This window comes from Nothoprocta perdicaria, unplaced genomic scaffold, assembly GCF_003342845.1.
Source record: "Nothoprocta perdicaria isolate Ctin4 unplaced genomic scaffold, notPer1 scaffold_22, whole genome shotgun sequence".
Lineage (NCBI taxonomy): Eukaryota > Metazoa > Chordata > Aves > Tinamiformes > Tinamidae > Nothoprocta > Nothoprocta perdicaria.
In genome coordinates this window covers 3,626,071-3,649,327 of record NW_020455415.1, presented here as the reverse complement: position 1 = coordinate 3,649,327, position 23,257 = coordinate 3,626,071, and the positions used below count along the sequence as shown (strand labels likewise).

The following is a 23,257-nucleotide window of genomic DNA, read 5'->3' as shown; positions in this document are numbered from 1 at the left end:
AAGCAAATTTTAAACCAGCTATCTCTGTTACTGACTACTACCTTAGAGCTCTCTCCCATAGCCTTTTAGTCCTGTGAGGACTCCCTACTTAGGGAAGTTTTCCCATCAGCTTCCATTAAGTCAATGAGTAAAAGCTATTTACTTGAGTAAGATTTGGTGCTATCAAGTCATTCCATCTGAATTATTAATTAAATCCAGTGCACTACAGAAGATAACTATAGCACATAAGGCTTTTTGCTTCCTAATTATCTATGCCACTTATTATATAACTTTGTGTCATGTGTTTGGAACACGTTTAGCCCTGATTTCAGGTGACTTTCATTTCTCTTAGATTGCTTTTTTTTATTGCTGCTACTGTAAAGGAAATGCACTGAGATTCCTGAGCTCTTCCTAATGGTAARTGAAATTGTGCATAGATGCTGGATCTTTCAAGCTGTGCATTTTTTTGTTAAAGCAGTCTGAAAGCCTGGATACCTTTGTTGAAAACAAGAAACAGCGCCTGGAGGACCCTTCAGCTTCATGTCTACTCCCACCTTGTATTTCTCCAATACCGAATCACAGATTAACCAGCACTAAAGAGTAAGTTATTTTTTTCTTTCCACCTAACATTCATAATTTGTAGTGTTCTACAAATGTCATGATTGCAGTGTTAAGTGTAAAATACCTGGCATTGCTATTCCCATCCATTGGGAAGAAGGGCCACATGGTTTGAATGAACTTTGTTCATCCTTCTGAGGGTGGAAGTCTGAGTACCATCACAATCCTGCAGTATTCATCCCTCCCATCCTTCATTCCTTCCAAGTCTTTTCTTGTCCTCATCATTCTTCATTTTTATGGGCAGAGAATCCTACTAGGAGTGGGCTTTATTTGATTGCCTGGAAATTGTTTTTTAAATCGTTTTCTGAAGAGATAATTCTCAATTTTACTGAAATAAATAGTGGCTTTGCCATTCACTTTAGGGGCCCTGATTCTTTAACTGTGTGTACAGCAATGCCAGGGGTGACCATCTTGATATTTTAGATGCACATGCTTTATATTTTTGCAGACGTATAATCAAATAGTTTGTGCCTTTCAAAATGTCTTTGGGAGATGGCTATAATGCTTTAGCCAACAGGCACCATGTAAATAACAGTTCTGATTATTATAATCACTAGATTAATATTCTATAAATAACCAAAGAGCCCAATTCCCGTATGTTATCAATTTTTTGCCTTTACAGTTTTGAGATGAGACACTTCTTTCTGCTTCTCACAAGGACAAGCAAAGAATCAAGTCAACAATGTGTTTGTGACACCATTTCATTGTAGTAGTATTTGGATTTAGATAAAGTTTTAAAGAAAAGTATCTATAAAATAACACATGGATTTTAAAATCCATAAAATGGTTATCATTTTATTTATGCTGATGTAATGACAGAGTAACTTCAGTCCCTGAACTACCCCCTCATTACACCACAGGAAATAAGATCAGAGCTGGAGCCTAGAAAAGGCAGAGGATGTCTATGTTATAGAGTGGTCTGTAACATGTTGCACATTTAATAAACATCATGATGGGCGTTGCTTGATTGTCATTTCTAGAAATACAACRAGCAGAGATATATTGCAGAGAGAATCAAAGATTATCCATCCCCAACACCTCCACAGTCCATTAAAAAAATCTTTCTATTCCTGTATCCAGCAAGCCCTAAGGATCCACCCCCAACCTGATGTTTCTTAATTTGGGCTTGTTTTCCAGGTCATTAATTTGATTCCTTAGAGCTTTCAAGCCTTTGGTATTCTCTGTTAAAATATAATTGTGTCCATCAATAGTTATTTCCATATGCTCGCTTTTTCTCTTGTCTTGCCTCAAGTCGTGAAGCAAAAATTTCCAATTTCTTTCCCTCTGTACTGAGACCTGGATCACACCACAATTGTTATTAATATATTCTCGGTTCATTTTAAACAAATGCAGTGTTGTTTGGTAATTGAGGTTTGCAACCGCCATTGACATTCATCTAATGGACCAACCCATTTCCCAAAGTTTAGGGAGCTGATTGGGCTGMGTGATAACAAATTTCTGGAGACTCAGATTATTTTTACACATTTGGAAGCTGTTTTTCACAGGATTAAGTAGAATTTTAAGGGAAAGGAGAAGGGGGAAGCTGAAGCTATACATGATTCAAAAGTATGCGGGAAAACAATACTTCATCAGTAAAATGTTAAAGAACAGGTTTTCCCACTTAAGCCCCTTTTATCCCATATCTCAGCATTTTCATACAGAACTCCCAATTCTGTACTTGAGGACTTTAAGAAATGCTGCTGATGATCCAGCCTCCAGTGGGAAGATGGTCTTCACCAATTAAGAGCATGTTCAACCCCGTGGTGATGTTCTCAGTAAAGAGTAACCRTAGGTCTGTCTAACTAGAACTTAGTCCCGATGTTGGCAAACCGGGTTCCCCAAGGCAAACTTGCAGTGACTTTAGTTCGGCCCTTTTATTGATGAGCAGAAAGGTGTCTGAAGTAATCGATCACATCTATGTTTTTGCAGCTCCTGCTAGGTGCCTGTGTAGGGTTTAGGCATTTAAATGCCTTTGTCTCATAATCTACCCCCAAATATATGAAGCAAGCAGAGATAAACAATTAGTTTTAGGTTTTTTTAGGGTTTATATGTCTTATGTGGGCAATTAGATGCCTAATCCCCACAAGATTTCTCTATGACTACACGTGCAATTTGGGTATAAACATTTCAAACAGGGAGTTGTGCAATTAAAAGCCATTTGCACAGTCAAATAGCCATTTTGTATTATGCAGTCAGCGATTGCGTAAACATCTAGTCCTCTCTCTTCATTCTGTCACATGGACTGGGGCCTTTCCCTACATGTGGTGTGACACTTAAAACGCAATTACTCAAAGCATTATCACATATTTTTTTCTTATTTCTAGTATTTCACAACATTCTAAAGGAATAGATGGTATTGTGTTGTGTCCAAATAATTCAGAATAATAACTTGAAACATCCCTATGAGGCCAGATGATTTTTGTCAGATCAGCTGCCCATTTTGAGCAGAGAATTTTTTAATTTGTTTATTTGCTTGCCAGAGCAATTTTTTAAAGGATTTTAGTATCATCAATTTTATGTCCTGGTGAAGAACGTTAATATATAAATACTCGAGTGGTAGAGAGAGTCCAGACAGAGTGTTATTTACTGACATTTGGAACCGTATAACAACACAAACAGTTATTTGCAGATGCAAAATATAAGCCTGAATTTCAACCTACACTCCTATGAGTGAAACATGCTCAGTGCTTCTAGCAGGCATGCTAGATGTGTGCCTAAAGCAAACTTTTTGGAGCATTTTGCAAGATTTCCTGTTTCCTTTGAATGACCTTTAGTAAAAGCTGCACCTGTGCTTGGCACCACATCTTAGTCGATGGCTGTGCTCCGTTAAGGTGTTGTTCACAGCAGAGTTTGGGTTTTGCCTCTATGGCAGCGGTGTCAGCTTTGCTCCGAGGCTGCCATATGGTCCAAGCTGAGACGGGTGACCTTTCCCTTCCGGCCCCCCTGCAGAAAATCAGATACCCCCCCAGTGCAGGGCGTTTCACTGGGCACAGGGAAAGCAGGGGCAGAGCAAAGGCAAGCGATGGGTGGTAGAGGCAGTGACTTTGCCTCACTAACAGGCCAGCGATACCACCGCGTGCCATGCGGGGTGGAGAGGGAAAAAGCCACTTGGAATGAGAGGCAAATTCCCTCTCCTTTGCACATTGACCTCATGTTGCTTGCCTGCTTGCTTGCTTCCTGCTCTAAAGCAAGCTGAAAAAAAAAGCAGATGAGGAGCCTTCTTCTTTTGTGATAATTGGCCTTTGCAGACACTAAGATTAAACCCTGCAGCCACAAGACCATCAGTTCTGCTTGTATTTTTTCCTTGCACTTTTATTGTGTTTCTCCCTAGATTTTAAATATAGTTTAACTAACAATCATGTCAGCAAATTAAACCATTGAGTCTTGGTAATTATTGCAATAAATTCATTCAAAATTAGTGATTACTGCAATCAAAGACCAGTTTCTTAGCCCATTAACAGCCCAAAGCAAAGTGACAATCTGGTTAACTGCTGGTAACAACCTATTTCATGGAGGTTATTGTTAACATAAATGCTTTAGCATAAATCTGTGGGAGATAACATTGCTAAATAAATTATCAGATTAATTCATGTGAAAATGCACAGGATTAAGTAGGCAAAAGGGAAGGAAAAAAACAGCAAAAATAACTTTAAAATCGTTGTTTGGTTTTGAATTTGAATTATGCAGGGAGGAAGGAAAAAAGAAATAAGAAAAAAAAAAGAATCCCCAAGTGCCTTTTCATTTTTGGTGGGATCTGAGCAGCTTCACCCATAGGTTGGTTTGCTCCATTGTCCAGAATCCCAAGTGTTTCGTGGTGATGAGCAGACTAACTGATGCCRTTTCAGGCAAGAACACTTCGGAGGGTGTTTACAGGACCATATGTGGGTAAAATCAGCCCCAGTCTTCTCCAAGCACTTGCAGTCTCTTCCAACTAGATTGCTTTCCTTTGATCTTCTTCAGGCCCACATGTTTTCCAAGCATGACGGCATCCGTGCCCTTCCTGCAACAAGGCACTCGGAACACTGTGCTAGTTTTATTTCTTCTAGCTGAAGATCTTTAATATCAGGGAATTTCAAATAAGATTGTTTTACCTCCTCCTCAGTTAYGTTATAAGGTTTTCAGTGGAAGAGCTATAAAACATCAAATATAGGGAATTGTTTGRTTTCACTCCACTGAAATATTTTGTATTTGTAAATAGGGGAATGCCTGAAGCAGGTGTAGATGTTAATATGGTTGGTAAAACTGTGCTGCAGAGGCCAGGCTGGAATTAGTGCTGCGCTGTTGAGTGTTGCCAGGATGTGCAGCAAGGAAGCCCGTGTTGCCTTCTCCTCTTTCACTGGTTACTTCAAGATACTGCAAATCTATAATATCTGACACTGACTGAAAGTGACCATGAAAGAAACATAAATTCATGTTGACTTAATTTGTTATTGAAATTGTAAGTCAATAATCTTGAAAAGTAAATGATTGTGTAGTGCAATATTAGTTGTCTAACAAAAGATTAAAATTCAGGTAATCTTCATTGACTGTGCTAGGACAGTACCTAAAATAAAAATCTATGAGTAGATTAACATGTTAAGTAGTCAGTGGGGTTTTCAGGTTTTGATGGATTTGAGAGGAGATAAGTCTAGCAGGTTTTTTGTTGTTGTTATTTTTACTGTGTATCACAGCTGCCATTTCTAGCCAGCTAACCACGTCTGTATATAAAACAGACAATAGATTATCGTATTACTTGTGCTTTCATGTCAAAACCACATTCATTTTCTGAATCAGGTTCAATTCATCAACCAATATTTGCTCAAGGGTTTTAGCCAGCTACAATGTATCATTTTAATATTGTGTTGAGCATTGCTTTTATTCTAGAGGTCAAATAATTATTATCTTGTTATTGTTATGGTTATTATTATGTAGATGTTATAAATTTCAGTTTTTGTTCACGTGCCATATGCTATTATGGATGTTTGCAAAGGTTGCTTATGTGGGTCTTAATCCGCCTCTTAAAAAGATATTTAATGTTTAACACATAAATAGCTATGCTTGATGTCAGAGGAGCTAACCCCATGCATAAAACTTTCCAGCACTTTGCTGAATCCGAACCTCCGTGCCCTCTCAAATGAAGACTGACTCAAATTAGCATTTAAAGTGAGTGCAATTCGTGCTAATGCGCTGGAAGTCATCCGGCAAGGCAGGAGGTTTCTGCAGTCATTGAAAAGGCAGGGATGGCTCTCTTAGTTTCTGCCTCCTCTTGGCTTTGTTTCTAAAACATGGGGATTGCTGCAGTATTGAAGAGGAGGCTTCTGTGTATACAGTGTCTAGAACTTCATGCTATGGAGAATTAACCAAGGATCTTGCAAAGTAACTGGTTCTTATCTGTGTCCCAGGAGCAGCAGTAGCTCAGTAAAGAAGGTGGCAAAGAAAAGAGAAGAGAAGCTGTTCCCTCCTCCCCTGTCCCCGCTGCTGGATGAGCCGGTGCACAGGCGGCACAACAGCGACAACAGCTCCTTCAGCCAGGAGACCAACATCACTAACACCTCCCAGACCAGCAGCTCGTCCTCCTCTGTTTCCAAACACAGAAAGAATGAGAATAAATCCTCTTCTAACCCCAAAGGAATCTGTGTAAGTAGCCGACCTCAGTGGCTGAAAGAGAGCAAAGATAAAATGAAATTAACTCAGCTTTGTTCTATTTGATTTCTTTTTGAATACCTATTTTTCAATCCTTGTGTAGTCCCACTCAAGGGCAGCAGGGAGTGGAGCTTTACAGAGCTGTGCATAAGCAACTCTTGCAAATTCCATTCTTAGACCAGCATTAGGCATCTCCTTGTGTTGTGTAGCACTCCCTGGCACATCTGGTCCCTGAGCTTTAGAGGAAACAGCAGCAACCTACGAGCTGCAATTACTCACCCCGCTCTCTAGCTCCAAAGTACATACATTTGTAAAACAAAACTGAGAGTATTTTAGTATCCAACTCCAAATACTCAGCCAGAATATATTTTTATCCATAGCACATGCAGGATCACAAGTTCCCAGAATCATATGGTCTGATAGTCAGGTTTATTTGCACYTCACCTCCATGGATCATGAATGTAGACTTTTAAATATCATGTAGAAGGTGATATCTAAATAGTAGATGTATCTATTTAAAAATCATTTACTAGGATTTTGTCATAGCTGATTGCCCTTAACCTCAAATATTCTGTTAGGGATATTGCCCTTCTAAATATTTCAAGCTTTTTCTTGCCTTTTCCCCAGATTCAGCTGAATCTTTACTAAAAATGCTTTAAGAAAATTCAAAACTGGAAGCTGCATAACAAATTGCCCTAAAATAAAAAGTAAAATTTCACACCAATTTGCCATGTTTTCCTAGAGAAAACTGAAAAAGTTCAGTTTTATGCCCATTTTAGTAAGTTTGAAACCTAAACTCCTTTTTAGTGCTTAGTTAGTGCTTAGAATAGAAGTGTATCTTAGTATCACTATCAAAAATAACAGACAAGAAGAAAATTCTTTCACATAAAAAGGGGATATGTAGCCCCATTTTTCACAGTTCACCACTTCATGAGAGGTTGCTAGCCCTGCACAGTCATGGTAAAACTCACAAGTTGCGTGGGAATGTTCCTGACAAATCACTTCACCTTATTCATTCCTTCCTGTTCCTCTCTGATATCCTTGTGCCACTTCAAGCTGTGGCAGTAATATCCATACCTTCAACTGAAATCAATGCCAAAGTGATCTCTCTCTGTCAGCAAATAATCAACACTCTATGAACAGCAGGGCCACTTCCCCTCGTGTCAAATTCATCCTTGGTCTGTTTGTTACTCTGGTGTCTGATATATTTGTCTACTCAAATATATTAGAAGTCTTTCCCTAGTTCTTTGCTCACGCTGTAGTTTTCCATCTCTGGTTGTGATCTAGCTTGATCTAAATGCTCTATTATGCTCCTCTCTTCAATCAATGCAAAGTCACAAATGTTGAGTTCTTCTTTCCATATTTCTGTCTGCCCTTTTAATGAAAGGGAGAAGAAACCATTCTTTGCTCAAATGTGAGTAGACTTTTCAGAAACCTTCGAGTCATCTGGTGATAATAYAGGAAAGAAATTAGATTAGTATGGTCTACCTCAAGTAAACTTGAATCACCCTCCAGCCCCTGCACATTTGATTTCCCCACCCTTGTTTTAAACAATATCAGTAGGGATACTCTCTTGTTTTAGAGAATCAGTAGCACTGTGGTGTCGAGGCTGACTTTTCATCTGAGGATTAATAAGGTCAGGTGAGGAATCACCAAAATAATCATACTTATTTAATTTAATTAATAGGCTCATTATATAAGAGAGCGGAACGGAGTTTTGTGAGGATGCAGTTGGGTGTGTGAATGTTACTTTGTGTTGTTGCTTGCTTTTGGTGAACACTTGATTGATCTACAGAGAAATAACAGCAGCCCTTTTCTCCAGGAGGAAGAATCCCACAGTGCACCAACAGCCAACACTCTCCTTGACACCAGCCATCTAGAAGCAGACATCTGGTCTGCAATGCCAGCGCTCTCCAATGGCAACCCCGAGCCCCGAAGGCCTAAAATAACATTTGATGATGTGTGAGTATTCTTGGCTGTCTTTGTGCCAGCTGGGTTGTATGGTTTGGATCTTGGCACAAGCAGAGCTCGCAATGAGAGCCTATCTTTGCAATAAAGCTAGAATTGGGCACCTTTACAGGCAGTGTTGTGCAGTGGCACGTACAACTTCATTTTACAAATGAACTGTTGTCCTTGATTAATGGAGACCCTTTTGATAAATGTTTTCAGATCATAAATGTTGGAATYGTAGGTAATTCTTCTTTTTTAATTATTTTCTCTTAGCTCCTCTAATGGAAGCTTCTTATACTTAATTGATTTGAATTATTTTTCCTTTTTCTCTCTTCAGCATACATTAATGGCCCCTTGGGCAGCTGGTTTTCACAGCTAGCTATTTTGCATTCTGGTCACTCATCGTATCTTTGCATTTATCAGCTTCAGATTAATATCAGGACAAGATTTAAAGAGATATGTGGGTGTGTATGTCTAAATTGTTCTTGGAAGGAGTCAGCACTTTCTGGAGACAATATTGTCCAAATATATGAAAACAGACTTGAAATAACTAATTTTGTCTCTTTAGGCTACACAATGCAGATTATTACATGCAAGAGGCTAAGAAGCTGAAGCATAAAGCTGATGCACTGGTATGTTTTCAAGGCTTTTTTGCACCTTTCTTTAATTTAGTTGTGTGGTACAAAAACATACATTGCATATCTCACCTAAAGCCTCAGAAATTATGAACCCTGCTGTTGCTTGAAGTGGGCTTCAGGCTTTGTCCCATACCCGTGTGCCCACCACAGTCCAAGAGCGCTGCTCTTAGGCTTTCACACATCATTCCCTCAAAAGTGATGCTCAAAAAAACCCCAAACTCCTTACCCTCCTTACAATAGCTGGCATTGCTTTTAGGAGAAAGCAACGTTCATGCTGTGTGTGAAGGATGTCAGATGGGTTTCTTGAAATACGACATGTTTTTGAAATTATCCACATGCTCATTTTGAGCCCAAAACAAAAGTTTTGAAATATTCTGTAATGGATAGCTAGCAAGGCAGGTCACCCTCTATCCCATTATCATGTTAAAAGTTGTTTTGCAACAATCAATTCTTAAATAGTTCATTCATTTTTATTGTAGGCTATTAGCTTGTAAATAAAACTCAACAGTCTTTCTTCCAAAAAGTCTTGCTGTGACTTCAGTGCTGGGAAAAACATTTTTTTGTTTTTCTCCTCAGTTGAAATTATTTTAAAATTGACCTAATTTTGTAAGTGTTCCTTTTTTAATTTTTTTTTATTTATTTTTTTATTTTTTTTTAATAATTGCAAAATCTGCCAGATCACAGTTCTATCATAGTTAGTTCAGTTTGTCCATTCTGTTGCCAGCCCTGAAGTGCCTTTAGTGGTCACTTGCTTTGGAGTATAGACCAGGCTATAGTGCCAAAAAACAGCTTATTTAAAATCTAGTGTTGTTTGACTCGCTCAATTCTTTAGATTAAGACAGCTAAGACATGCATGCTTGTCCATGCGGTATCTTCCTTCTAATACTCAAACCAAAGAAATTTGTAGCTTATGCTAAGGCATAGCYGGTGGAATACAGTAAAAATATGAAGACTATATTCCTCATTTTGATCATTCAAGTAATACTGATCAATCACACAAGCAAAAGTTTCATGTGTGCAGAGCAGAGCTTGAGAAGAAGCAGCCTCTTACGAATGCAGAGCTCTGCTAGCTGTGAAAAGAGCTTAGGAGCAGCCACAAACCCACATATATTGTTACTGTGTACCAGTATTAAATATTCTACTCAATATACTGCAAGAAGAGGCTTCCGTTTTGTAAATGGAAGACATAGGCAGATGCATCAAAAATATCTTTATAGAGATGTGCAAAGAAATTTTTAAATGATTTACAGTATATTGGTTTTCTTATATTAAATGCTGCATGGGTAGATTCCGTACATCCAGCTATCAAAAACTGAAAATGTTAAATACTATTATAAAATACTTACAATAAAAATGTCATATATAATATTCATTAYACATAAAAAAGAAATCAGTATGTCTAAGTCAGTTTAATCACAACCATTATCAGGGCTAAAACCTTTTGCAATAAAATCCTACTAAAATAAAATATTTAGCGGTGCTATATTTTCTCTTTTTTTCACCATTTTAAGTCATCACATAAATGATGAGTTTTGCTGGGTTTTTTTGTCAACAGTCACCACAGAATGTGACATATGACAAGTGGCAGGGACCCTTGCATAGCGCTATTCAAACCTCCTTCGTACATCAGGGAGCAATAGGCAGCTCATGTTTAAGCATGTTGAGTCCCCTTCATTGCCTGTGTAAATCCACAGACATCAGTGAATGTACATTGATTTACTTCTGTCGAGCATCTGGCCTTATGTTATCTGAAAAGACCCAGTAAAAACATAGACCTTGCTTTAATTCCTGTATGCATTCACCTTTAACCACCACGCTTTGCTTTCATCTTAATGCTGGTGTTGCTTTGCATTATGATCTGCCTACCTAGAAATTAAAGCTGAAGCATTTTCTTGATGGTGCTATTCCTATTTCAGCTGGAGAAGTTTGGCAAAGCAGTGAATTATGCTGATGCTGCCCTCTCCTTCATCGAGTGTGGGAACGCTATGGAGCGCGATCCATTAGAAGCTAAATCTCCATACACCATGTACTCGGAGACTGTGGAACTCATCAGGTTAATGTCCTTTCTGTGATCGTTTTCATAATCTCATTTCAGTCATAATTAGAACTTGCTATGTTTTAAAAAATACCATTTCAATGTATTAATGATTTGTCCAAGGCATCTTCATCTCAGAAGTCATCATAATTAGTTCTTGCCATTTTATTAATGTCATGGAAAATTTATAATTGATGGACACTGCTTTTATAAATTATCCCCTTTAGAGGTTATAATGTGAGTGTTATAATTTGCAATATTCATAAAATTAAAATTGAAATGTAGTGGGTGGAAGTAAAGTATAGTAATTTCACTGTTTGGCAATGACACTTGTCTTTTAAAAGGTGTAGTTTTATAATTCAAAACATTAAAGTGAGTCTATCAGGATTTCTATTACAAACCCTGTTTTTAGAGGTTTATAACTTGGCTGTAAAAAAACTGTTCCAAGCCGAAACTTGGCACATAAGATCATAGCCAGAGAGGAAGCTTTTTGCATGTATTATATTTTGAAAGTGTACTTTTTAATGCTATAGGAGTGTGAACCAGATGAATTCCACTGAATTAGTTTTAATGCAATTTTAAAGACACTTAGACCAGATTATAGATGAAGAGAGCATTTGCTTAGTAAAAAAAAATGCCTGAGTTAGTGCTCTGCTTCTAACTAGCAGAAAATCTGCTTCTGTTGTATAGAGCTGTTTGAAAATGTGGGCTCCATAGAAAAGATTGTCTCCTGAGTAACTAATGAGCTTGTTTGCTTTACTCACACAAATTATCAAAGCAAAATCAAGCAGGATTAAATTTATCTGTGAGTAGAACAACAGGATTTTTCCTCTTCACCATGATGCTCCTTTTGCTTTCCCCAGTGTACACTGGGAATATCACCATTAATGTCAGTGTAATTGCTGGCAATTTACAGATAAAGAACAGGAGAAGAATGAGACCCAAAGTGTTTGTTTTTTAATAGGACAGGAGTGGTTTTTTGTTTTCTTTTTTATGTGAAGGATTTTAACATGCCAGATTAGCATTAAGAGACTGTCAAAAATAATGCATGTTTTACATTTTGAGTAAGTAGGTATTTACATAATAAAATGTATCAGATCTTAAGAAGCTCTTACTCTCAGATAAATAATATGCCTGTTAAATATTTAAAAACATGTGTTTATATTCTACACTTGTTAAAGAGAAGGCAAAAGACTAAAGAGATTACTCAATGAAAATGATGCTCACTCAACATTTAGGATCTAAGTTAAGCCCTCAAGAGCAGCAGGATTATGAACAGGAGGGCACTGTCTGTGCTGCTCCGTGCTGAAATTCCTGCGGCGTCACAGCGGATAACTCCCTGCTCTCTGCGCTGAGCTACACAAGCACAGCCATATGGTGGGGTAGATTGCAGGAACTTTCTTCTTTAAATAAATGAGCGTTCCTTCATAAGGAACCACTGTTTATTTATGTATTTAGTTTAGAAAAGCACAAAACAAAGGTGGATAATTTTGACCTTCTGTCCAGCAGCCTGTCTTTTCAGAAATTCAGGCAGTAAAGAAATCTGGGTGACTTCAGGATAGATGTCCTATTTCTAAATAGCTGAAGTCAGGTGAGATTCATTCCACCACTTACCATCTAAGGGCTTAAAGTAGAGCTTCATTTACAAAATCATGTGTTCAGCATCTCATAGGTAACCAGTGAGAGACCARTTTGTCTATGTAATTGCTGTCAGTCATCAGACACAAACAAAATAGCAAATGTCTAGGTAAGTAGTAGGCTGGTGTGGATTCAGTAAACTCCTTGGACTAATAACCAGTTCCTGCAGGCTGCAGAGACTGCTGAATGCACAAATTAAGCCTTCAGTCATGCACAGCCTTTCTTACTGTGACTGCTAATATTAACATAGGTTATCATTGTAGGATATGGAGAATTTTTTCTCACTTTCCCTATTCCCTCTTTTAGAGGCCCCATTTCCCCTCTTCCCTTATCTATGGCTGCCCTCAGACACCTATTTGTGAAAGCAAGTGGAGCATCAGAGAGACTGAGAATATCAGGGATCTGACTGACTGCCAGATGTGTTGAGGTTGCCTCTAGCACTAGAGCTCTCTAACCTGATGCTGCAAGTCCCAACAAGACCTACAGTTCTGTGTTTGGGATTCACTCGGTATGACTGGGACAATAATAACAAAGAGCAGGTGAGGTGGAAGCAGAAGTGCATCATCAGATGTTGTACTCAGAACTGATGATGGGGATGGTGGGGTGAAGGCAGTGCAAGAACAGCACAGCCTGCCTGCACTCCATTACCTCCTTGCAAATGAGAACTCATCAAGGCTGCCTGGATACCTTAAAACTTTCTTATGCAACAGTGAACCCTATTACTTATTCTAACACAAGTACCTGTGAAATTGCATTAAGGCTCAGAACAATGATTTTATGCGATGAATTGATTTTCAGGAGACTAAATGCATGGAATGGAGTGTGCTCAGTTAAAGAGAAAAAAGAGACAGGAATACTCAATCTTTGATCACCCAAATGCTGGACAGCAGCAATTAAATAGAGAGGGAAGACAAAGTATACAAGCCTCACAAATTAATGGACCTAAGAACTTAAAAAGCTGCGAACATGACCTTTCCTGTGTTTAAACCCATTTTCTATATAAAACATTTTAAAAGCTTTGAAGAAGCATTTATGAGAAGGATTTTGAAGGTATTACTCAAACTCAAAGTATTATATTTAAACCTCATTACATATTACTCTTCAATACAGACAGGGCTGAGATCTTATGTGTCTTCCAACACTCATCGCAGAGGTTGCTAGACCCAACTTGGATGGCTGGTTGTGACAATCTTTAATGTCTTCAGAAATGGTTCATCTTATTGGCCCAGAAGATGGTTTGATGATTTGCTTTAGTCCTCCAGATTTTAAATGATACTTTCTATTGAATCTTGCRTTGTTCTCATCGTTATGGAACAAYGTGATCATTAACTGTTGCGCTTGGAGAGGTGTATCTATATGTGACTGTTATTTCTCAGTGTCAGATTCTCTTGGAAACACCTTAACTCACAATTTTTTTCTCTCCTTATCTTTCTGACAAGGTATGCAATGAGACTCAAGAATTTCACAGGCTCTTCTGCCACAGAAGGGGACAAGAAACTAGCAGTTTTATGGTGAGTCCCATTGCAACGAGAGAAGCAGCTAAAAACTTAAGGAGGGCTTTTGATGTGCTGAATTACTTAAGCAGCTTACAGAAGGTCATTATTCTTGTTTTCCATTAAACTGTTAAAGGATAACTAATGAGTTCTTCAGCAGTTGACTAAACATTTATTCTTCTAATTTATACCCTTATCAAGATGGTTTATTAATGCTTCTGACCATTTTTATTAGAAGAAATTCTCCACTTTCTTATGTTTCACAGTCTAACCTCAGAATAGAAACTGCAAAATATAGGTCAGCCTTATAGGTTTCATTGAGCAATGGAATTAACATAATCCTTTCCTAATTACCACAGCTACCGATGCTTATCACTTCTCTACTTGAGAATGTTTAAACTAAAGAAGGACCATGCTATGAAGTACTCCAGATCTCTGATGGAATATTTTAAGGTAATCTTTATTCCGTTTAATTTATTGCTGCAAAATGAAATTCATACCAGCACTGAGGGCTGTCGCAAGTGTAACTGCATGACTTGAAGCCCCTACATTTAACTTGACCCCTGGGAAATGTGGGCAGAATGGCTGTAAGGGGGTGGGGAYGGAAGTGAATTGGGGATTTTTGGATTAGCCACTTGATTCAAAAAGCCATACTCAGTAACTCTACTAAAATAACATTATTCGCAATGCCATGTAATGTTTATGCAAGTTTCTGTAAAGGAAATCCTGATTCTTTCAGGATTTCAATGTGCAAGTGATTATGAACTGACCCCAAGCAAACCAAAATAAAGCAGATATTTAGCCTCTAGTTAGTTAGTTAAATTTAGGTTTTTAAATTCAGCTAAACTTCCTAGAGCTTATTACAGATTCATTGAGAGATTTCTTCTTCAGTAGAGTTCACTTATCTCCAGTGTAGCAGTCTAGTACCTTGTGACCTAGGCTCAAGAGGAGCAGCCTTTAGTGCTCTCTTATTTCTGTGGAACTTAAATTGCCTCATCTACATTTTGAAAGTTTACCTTAAAATGAGTGGAGATCAGCTGAGTGTGAGAGCAAGGTGATGTTTTGCTTTACCTTGTCAAATGCCATTTACCTTACTTCAAGAACATCACATGCTGTTCCTAAATTGAGAGAAACCTAACCTTTCTTCATCTTTCCATGGTTTTGATATTTGGATTATACAAATTAGCGCTGTGTTTGAATCATGCATCAATTCTTACGGTTGATTACTACTTATTATTCTATAATTATATAATTATACTGGCTTGTGAGCCTGGCAGAGGCTTTTCTTATTTTTTTTTCAGCCTCTTTTGAGTTTGGTCCAGACTTTGATGTATCTGAATAGAGAACTGTAAAGCCTTTAATGCTTAATTTTTATATATATTATCAWGAAAAATAGTAGTAAAATAGTTGTTCTTTTGTGAATCTCTGATACTATCTTGCTAGCGATCCACATCAGCCTTGATCTCACTTCTCTGTGTTTATGTGTGTGAGTATGTAACTGTGTATGTATCCAAGTAACATTACTGCTAGTCTTCTCCTTAAATTGAAGGTTTTCTGAAGGCATCAGKAGTATCTGGCTTCAGTAGGTTTTCTGTCAGGGTTTTGCACAAGGGAAAAAATCTAACTTGAGGTGGACACATTAATAGTGTCAGCATTTTCATACAACTTCTTCGCTTCAAATCTAATCCAGGATGAATGCAAGTAGTCTCTTATAAAAATGACTATTAGGCAAACCATCTGATAAAGCACACAGAACGTAATAATTTCTTTAAAATATCTTAAAAAAAAAGAAACAAAAAAAGTTGGGATATGATTCTCTCTTCCATTAAAGCCACTTTTCTCTCTGAAGCTGTGTAAAGGAGAGAACATATCACATGTAATGAAGARCATATTACTGCTCCCACATAACACCATTTTCCTGTTTCTTCACCAAAAATGTGTTTTAATGTAAATGAAAAAAGAGCACATTTTAAAAAATGTACTAAAATAGACAAACTAGAAATGCTATTTGTGTATATGGATTACATGTTCCAGATCTCTTTGTAGTAAATGCACAGGGTGGGGGAAGAAAAGAATAGGAACTATTAACTGAATATTAGTTTTCTGTTGCTGCAGAATGTTCTCTGTGTTCACTAGCAAGAATCTGCATATAAAAGAAATGGATTAACTATTTTAATAGAGCTAGCATTCAACGTTTTGCACAATTTCAACTTTGAAAGGCAACCTACTGTTTTCAAGAGAGAGGGAGGAATCTTTCAGTATAATTGTTTTTCATGTTTTTCCTCACAAATGCCACTTACTCCAAATTGAAACCACACATGGGTCATGCCTGGTTTTGATTAATTTCCAAGTTTCAATTTGGTATTTTTGACATTTCACAATAAAAACTAACCTTTTGGATCATRAAAAATAGCTTTGAAATTTCATGTCAACTTGGCATAAATATAGCAACAAAGATAAATGTCTAAATTTTGTAAAATCAGCAAAAATGACATCTCTTGCTTCACTTGACTTATAAATTCGAGGAAGATTTTTATTCATTAAAAATATGTTGTCAATTTGACTTTGGGAAAAAAAATCATAAAAAAAGGCTCACAGTCCAGCGAAGATCTAGTCTTCAGATACTGTCCCCAGACTCTCTGGAACAGTGTGAGCCTACTTCAAACTCCTTTTTCATCCCTACAGACTTTTAAGACCATCTTGTTTCTTGCATATCAATATGTTAACAAAAACCTAAAACACACCTGGGGTCTGCTCCAAAAGTTTATGCTCACTTTGATGAAATAGAGTGACGTGCCAGAGGAACGTATGAGCAAGACCACTGTTCTAATTTTCTGCTTGGGTCGATAGTGTCTAGCAATTTTAGCTATGTGATACCATCAAGGGTTGTAGGGTTCTACTCCTTGAGTTGGCTACGTGACCTTGGGCCATGCACTTAACCTCTCTGTATTCCACTGAATCTCTGTGCTGTACATGCTAAAACATCAATTACACTAGTCAAAGGAATTATGTAGTAATAATAACAATAATACTTTGCAGAGAAATTATAACATTAGATTCAATTTTTACTGTACATGCTGATGTCTTTGCAGTAGAGCTCRCACTGATTCATTTCAGAAAGGACCCATAGACAGCTTCAAGCCAGATGCTACTATCTTTTATGGAAACTGTCAGCAAATAAAGTAACATCTAGGCTGAGCAAGACTGAAAAAAAACTAGGCCTTTTCATTGGTGAGCAGTCTTTTTGTAGAAGCCTAGACAAGGTGATACACAGGAGTGAAAGGTAGAATGAGTAAGCAGGTAAGGAGAGTCTTTTTGTGCAAATAAAATAGAAAAGAAGACTTAGGCAGATCCTTACAGGAAGTTTTATTTCTCCTGCTATCACAATTGCAAGTCACCTTTCCAGGCAACTTGGGAGGATTGCATTTCTTAAGGCATCATTGATGAGTCTCCATGAAGTTGGAAAGCCATTTGCACTCTGGAGAACATTAAATAGTAAAATAAAAATATAGCATAAAATTTAAAGAAGTGTAATTAAAGCACTTCTTTGTAAAACATGTCTGCTTTTGCTGGGGCTTTGCTGTATTCTCTCCTTTATCTAGCGACTTTCTTGCAACTGATTGGAACCTACCAATTGCCCATCAGTCATGCTGCTAGGAGACTCTAGTGCTGGGCTACTCTGCTGCACCTGCTGCAGCTTTTGGAGCTGAAACAGGGAGTGTTGAGCCTTGCGTAGGCAGCATTCATGTATTCTCTATTTGACTTGCATCTCCTTTATTTACCCTTTGGTTTTATACTTGCAGAACTCTTCAAAAGCCTCGCAGGCCCCCTCACCTTGGGGCGGCAATGGAAAGTGAGTATTTTCTGCCAAATGCTTCTGTCTGGGAACAAGCAACCAAAGGGGTGGGTGAAAATGTTTTGGTGCTTCTAGAGGCAAAGGCCTGGGCATGACGGAGTGGCTACAGGTATGTGTCAGTTAGGGAGCAGGTGAAAATCTTCCTTTGGGCTACCAAATTGATTTTAGGGGTGCAAGGTCAATGTTGTTGCCTTGGGCTTGTAGCAGTGAGTGGTTCCAGCCAGGTTCAATTAGATAATGTGGGGGCTGTTTGTCTTGGGAGTGGGAAAGAAGAATCGAAACACACCTTGTCCTTATGCAGGGACCCCATGGCTGAAATCAGACTCTGGTGGGTCTACGCTGAATTCTCTGACAGTTTCCATCTCAGGCCAAATGAAGGCCGTAAAAATATCTGTTAATTAGCTAGCAAGTACCATGTCATTTCAGGAAGCCAAAGTAAAGTTGCAACCTTCATTGCAATGATTTTTCAATGATTCGTTCAGTAATGAAAGACCAATGAATATTTCATTGATATATGGTAAGTGCAGTTTAATAAAACTGGAGGCGTAATAGTGGTGAAAATGTGAAGGCACTTAGTCAAACAATTATCAGAGGCTTTATACTAATGTTAAAACACCCTCACCTCGACTACAAAATTGGAGGACTCTAATTACGAGCTGCTTTCCATGGTGTGAGTTGCCCCTGCAGCCTCCCTCCTGTCTGACCACATTTATTGCCATCTAACACATACCGTTCTTGATCCTTTCTTCTGGCCACACAAACAGGTAAAACAAAGCAGAAGGACTTTCCTGTCCTAATATTATCATGACACCTATTGATCTGCATGCAAAGACACAGCTCATACCTAGGCCTTCTGTTGTCTCTGTGTGGAGACCCAGAACCTCTGCACCTGACTCAGAGGATTGACATACCCTTCAGGTGTGTCGTGTCGTGGTGGCCTCAAGGATGGTTGTGAGGCTGATGCTGGAGAATGGAACACATGTGCTGTGGTCCCCAGGGCTAGGGGGTCTAGAGTTTGCTCATACTCCCCTGTAAATTCACAGCAGATGGTAAAAGAAGTCACATCACAGAGAAAAGACCAAACATCACCAGGGTATGGCCCCAGTGGAGACAGAAAATCTGGTTCAGGGTGGAGCAACAGCAGGATATTCTCAAATCTTTTCTGAACAAAGCAAAACTTAGCCATCGCTATGAAGCGTCGTCTGGCTCAAGATCTCAAATCATCAAAAATATCATCTAGGCTTACTGGAATTTCTGGCCACTTTTGTTTGAAAGGGTTGTGAACCTCTATGAAGTTGGCCTGAGTTCCAGGCTGGCAATGAAACAAATTTTCCTTGGTTTCATTACAGAAATGTTTCCCACCTCTAGCGACAGAAAGCACAAAATAGAGAGATTTAATAGACTCGCCACAGTAATAATGGCTGTGCACAACAGGGTAAATCCAATGAACAATGTGCTTTATTTGGCAGAAGTGCGTCAGCTTGTTGTAAGTGGCTCTAACAAAATACTCCTAGTCCCCTCAGATACTTTATGATTTTAACTGCTCCCAGGCCTAATCAAGTATAGCTCAGCTCTTCTGTGCAATAAAGAGCCTGTGGCGTGCCAAGCAACCAGGATGTTCTGTGACTTAAAAATAAAATGTTTGTGCCATGAGATATGCTTAAATTCTAACATGTACACCRTGTAAAAAGGTCCTAGCATCTGAACTAACTTGGGTCTTTAGCTCTGGAAAAAGGATGTATCTCATCTTGAGGAGCCTGTTGTTGAGCACAGAGAATAGCAGGGAAACAGTTGGAAAATGTGCAGCAAAGGCTGGGGTCAGAGATGTGCTCGAGTGCAGGGCTRTGGCAGGGCAGGCAGGATTCTTGTCGTACGGCACCTGCACCTCACAGCTCTGCTCCCACGCGTCACGTCTGTGACGTGACCGTGACCACAAAGTCTTTCCACGCTGGGGCTTGTATGGGGCCCCTCATGAGACTGGTGAGCTGTTGTCCAGCACAGGGTGAGGTCCCTGATGAGACTGGTGAGCTCTGGGCTGCTGTCCAGCACAGGGCATCAGCGACTGCCCCTCTTGGGAAGGGTCTAGGCATTCTCGCCCAAGGAGTTTGGGCATCTCTGCTTCCTGCAGAGAGCACAGGGAGCAGCTTGGCCCAAGTGTATTTTACAGCCAATTGAATGCACTTGTTTAGGCAAGCAGTTCCAAATGAGGGCAAGCGAGAGATTTTTGGAGCCCATAATCTTGTTTGCTGAAACCAGTTTTCAAAGAGAGCAGCTGTATGTGCCCGTTCAGCACCGCGCAGCTCCGAACATGCGAGATTGCTCTGCTGACCTCCACACTGCCTGCAGCCAGCAGGTGATTCCTGATTGCTGGTATTAGAATTAAAAGAAAATCTATATTAGAACATTAGTGCTGCACTAAGTAGGTAACTTAAAACATGGCTGTGTACAAAGCTGTGCAGATGAAGTTTAGGCAATTAGAAACAAATCTCCATAGCCAGTCTTAAAGAATCCTATAGAGATATTCATAATCCTACAGTACCCTCAGCTCCTAATACTGCTCTGCAGGGTGCTTTTAAGACTTCCACTTTGCTTATTGTGGTGACTGTATTTGGAGCAAACTGTCATTGTGGTTTCCATAAAATGCTTTGATAATAAGCCAATATTGCACATTGAGTGTTTTCTAACTGCCATAGCAGCTTCTGGCAGCAGGTAGAAAAATCATTACAGCTATGAGATACTTCTTTCTCTGAAAGACTGCTCTATTTGTATGATATATATATATATATATTTTTTTTTTTAATAAGAGGTTCGTTTGTAGGGAGAATTAAATCTCCTTTTCAGTCAGCCCCAGTTTATAAGCTGCCCTCTCGTGAACCCAGGAGATGCAACCGCCAACGTTCTCCTCCCGCTGGGGCGCGGAGCTGAGTTGTTGGCGAGCTGAGGGCAGGCAGTGTGCTCGAGTGGGGCTAACTCTGCGTTCTCCTCTCCAGGAGCACAGAAACGCCGTCGCCCATGTCCCTCAGCCCGTCCCCCGCCAGCTCTGCCGGGAGCAGCGCGGGCGCCGSCGGCTCCTCCTCGGCGGGGACCATCACCATCCCTCAGCGCATCCACCACATGGCCGCCAGCCACGTCAACATCACCAACAACGTCCTGCGGAGCTACGAGCACTGGGACATGGCTGATAAGCTCACTAAGGAGAACAAAGGTGCCTCGCGCCACCGCGGCCTTGTCCCCTTTCACTTGTCACTGTTTGGTTTCCTTTGTCCTAATAGAAATTGTTGGGAATTGAACCTACAACTGCCCTGTCAAAGAGCAGAGCTGTGACAGCTTGAGCAAACAGAGCAAATCTGCTCGCTGGCCACAGTAGCCAACTTAAATCTTCCCTTGTCAAGCACAGGGGGAGATATGTGTAACACGCTGAACGCAGGGTTATCGGAGCAGCTGACAAATAATTTAGCAGGCACGAGCCCCACGTGAGGAGGGCTTTTGTGTCTGCAAATTCATTCTCAGTTTCAGCTTCTCTTGGAGCCCAGAGGTTATTTCCAGACTGCTCTGTCATCCAGTTTAAGACTATTTAAATGCTGTTTAGGGTAATAAGCAAACATTAGATGTTAAGTTTTTGCAGAGAATCTGATTATGACATGTCCACTGAAAAGCACAGCCTTGGCTGTCCTAAGATTGGACTGCAAATCCATGTATTTCTTTCAAACAGCAAAACTAAGTCCTTACCATAGTTGTTCCAAGGAGTTTTAGCAAGTGGTTTGTGACTGGGTTATAGGGACTATAGTGGAGTTGCAGGGATGTGACTAAAGGAGAGATCTGCCCTATTGCTGGCCAGCTGTGAACTGCCCCCACAGTAATATAATTATTCAGATTCCAGTTTGGACTTGCACAAATCATCGACAAAGCTTTCTTTGATACTGGAGGTGCAGAGCTTAATTGGGAAATAGTCTCTGTGAATTGGTTCATTCTCTTAAATTATACTGAAACTTTAGATGGCTGACTCCTCCCGACAAACGTGCAGTTTGATCTTACTCCCATTAATGTCAGTGGCAAATTTCCACTGATTTAGAGGAACCATGTTTGAGATTTATAGGATTTTATGTCTGAATGGTAGGTCATAATGATCTATCCCTGGACGAGGAACAATAATAGAAGTTCTGTCCAGTCCTCCCCACTGCTTCTTGTCTTTGTTCACATTCATTAATTTAGTAGCAGTGCAGTCATTTTGGATTTTTTCCATAGTTGCATCCATTTTCACAAAATGCGAAAGTGATTCCCTGTCAAATGTACTGCAGAACGTTATAGCAGGAATGCAAAAGAATGCTCCAATAGGAGAATGAGATGACAATAATCTTGTAATTAGCCCTGTGTGTTGCGGAGTTGTTAAATGTTCTGCCTGATGTTGAATCAAAATAGCTCAGGCATTCAGCCAGCAGACAGAAAATGTACCCAGGCACGGCTGTTATCAGTCCTGGAGCTGGATGAGGAACAAAATGCCAGTTCTTTTTCTCAATTCTCCCCACTCTACTCTTCTTTTTTCTCATTTTGATTTATGGTCAAATAAGCCCAACTCTACAAAGTCATATAGGAGTATCCTTTATTCAGATAAGTCATATGGGAGTAATCTTTATTCAGGAGAGCAGTCCCCTTGGTTTTTGTGGATGTATGAATAAGGGTTTCTCACATGAGCAAGACATCTAGGGTTGTGCCCTGCTTGGTCGTATCTTTACTTGTTTCACGAACTGCAGCATTTACATGGTGAATGGAAAGTTTGTGATGCTTCAGATCTCTTTTAACTATAATCTCGTAAGTCATCGAAGAGAGAAATCAGATGTTCATACATGTTATAGCATGCCTGTCTTGACAGTCTGCCTGGAAAGACACTTCATTCCGAATTAAATTTTAGATTTTCAATTGCACACTTAAACTGCCATTTGAAAAAAGCTTGGTGTAACAAAACAGGAGTACATAAGAACAGCTGCAGTAGTCTTCAGGTTTTCGTCATATCACACGATGGATTTCATTTACATAAGGATATATTTAAGACATTTTGATTTGACAAATAACGTATTGTTTCATGAAATCCAACTGTAATGGTTAATCTGCAGCAGTTTTCCCCTGTATCTCTGAAATCACTTAAAACACATAGATCTGAGTGGCTAGGACAGGGCTTGTGCCTTACTCTGTAGCTGTCTCTGCTCCACCTTTGCCAGCCAGGCTGAGAGCTGCTGTGCACAAGGCCTGGCTTGCTGCTTTGTGGCCTCTTGCCCATGGCTGCAAACAGGACAGGTGCAAGCCCTGAATCCCAACAATGTGCAAATCGCTTGGTCTCTGTACCAGGGACTTAGGTATTCAGGTCGTCATAAAAAAATGAGAATGTTTTCCCTTGGAAATCAGAATGGTCTTTTCTGGAAAAAAAAAAAAA

At 39.4% G+C, this 23,257-nt stretch overlaps 1 protein-coding gene across 1 annotated transcript in view; it reads left to right on the top strand.

The window, feature by feature from the left end:
* AFF2 (AF4/FMR2 family member 2) overlaps positions 1-23,257 on the top strand; it is a 319,079-nt gene that overhangs the window by 291,812 nt on the left and 4,010 nt on the right. The window contains exons 12-20 of the mRNA XM_026039130.1: positions 455-579; positions 5,979-6,213; positions 8,042-8,181; positions 8,738-8,801; positions 10,724-10,860; positions 13,920-13,991; positions 14,333-14,426; positions 17,777-17,826; positions 20,820-21,034. Coding sequence (XP_025894915.1) covers positions 455-579; positions 5,979-6,213; positions 8,042-8,181; positions 8,738-8,801; positions 10,724-10,860; positions 13,920-13,991; positions 14,333-14,426; positions 17,777-17,826; positions 20,820-21,034 — 1,132 coding nt within the window. The remainder of the gene's footprint in view (positions 1-454; positions 580-5,978; positions 6,214-8,041; positions 8,182-8,737; positions 8,802-10,723; positions 10,861-13,919; positions 13,992-14,332; positions 14,427-17,776; positions 17,827-20,819; positions 21,035-23,257) is intronic.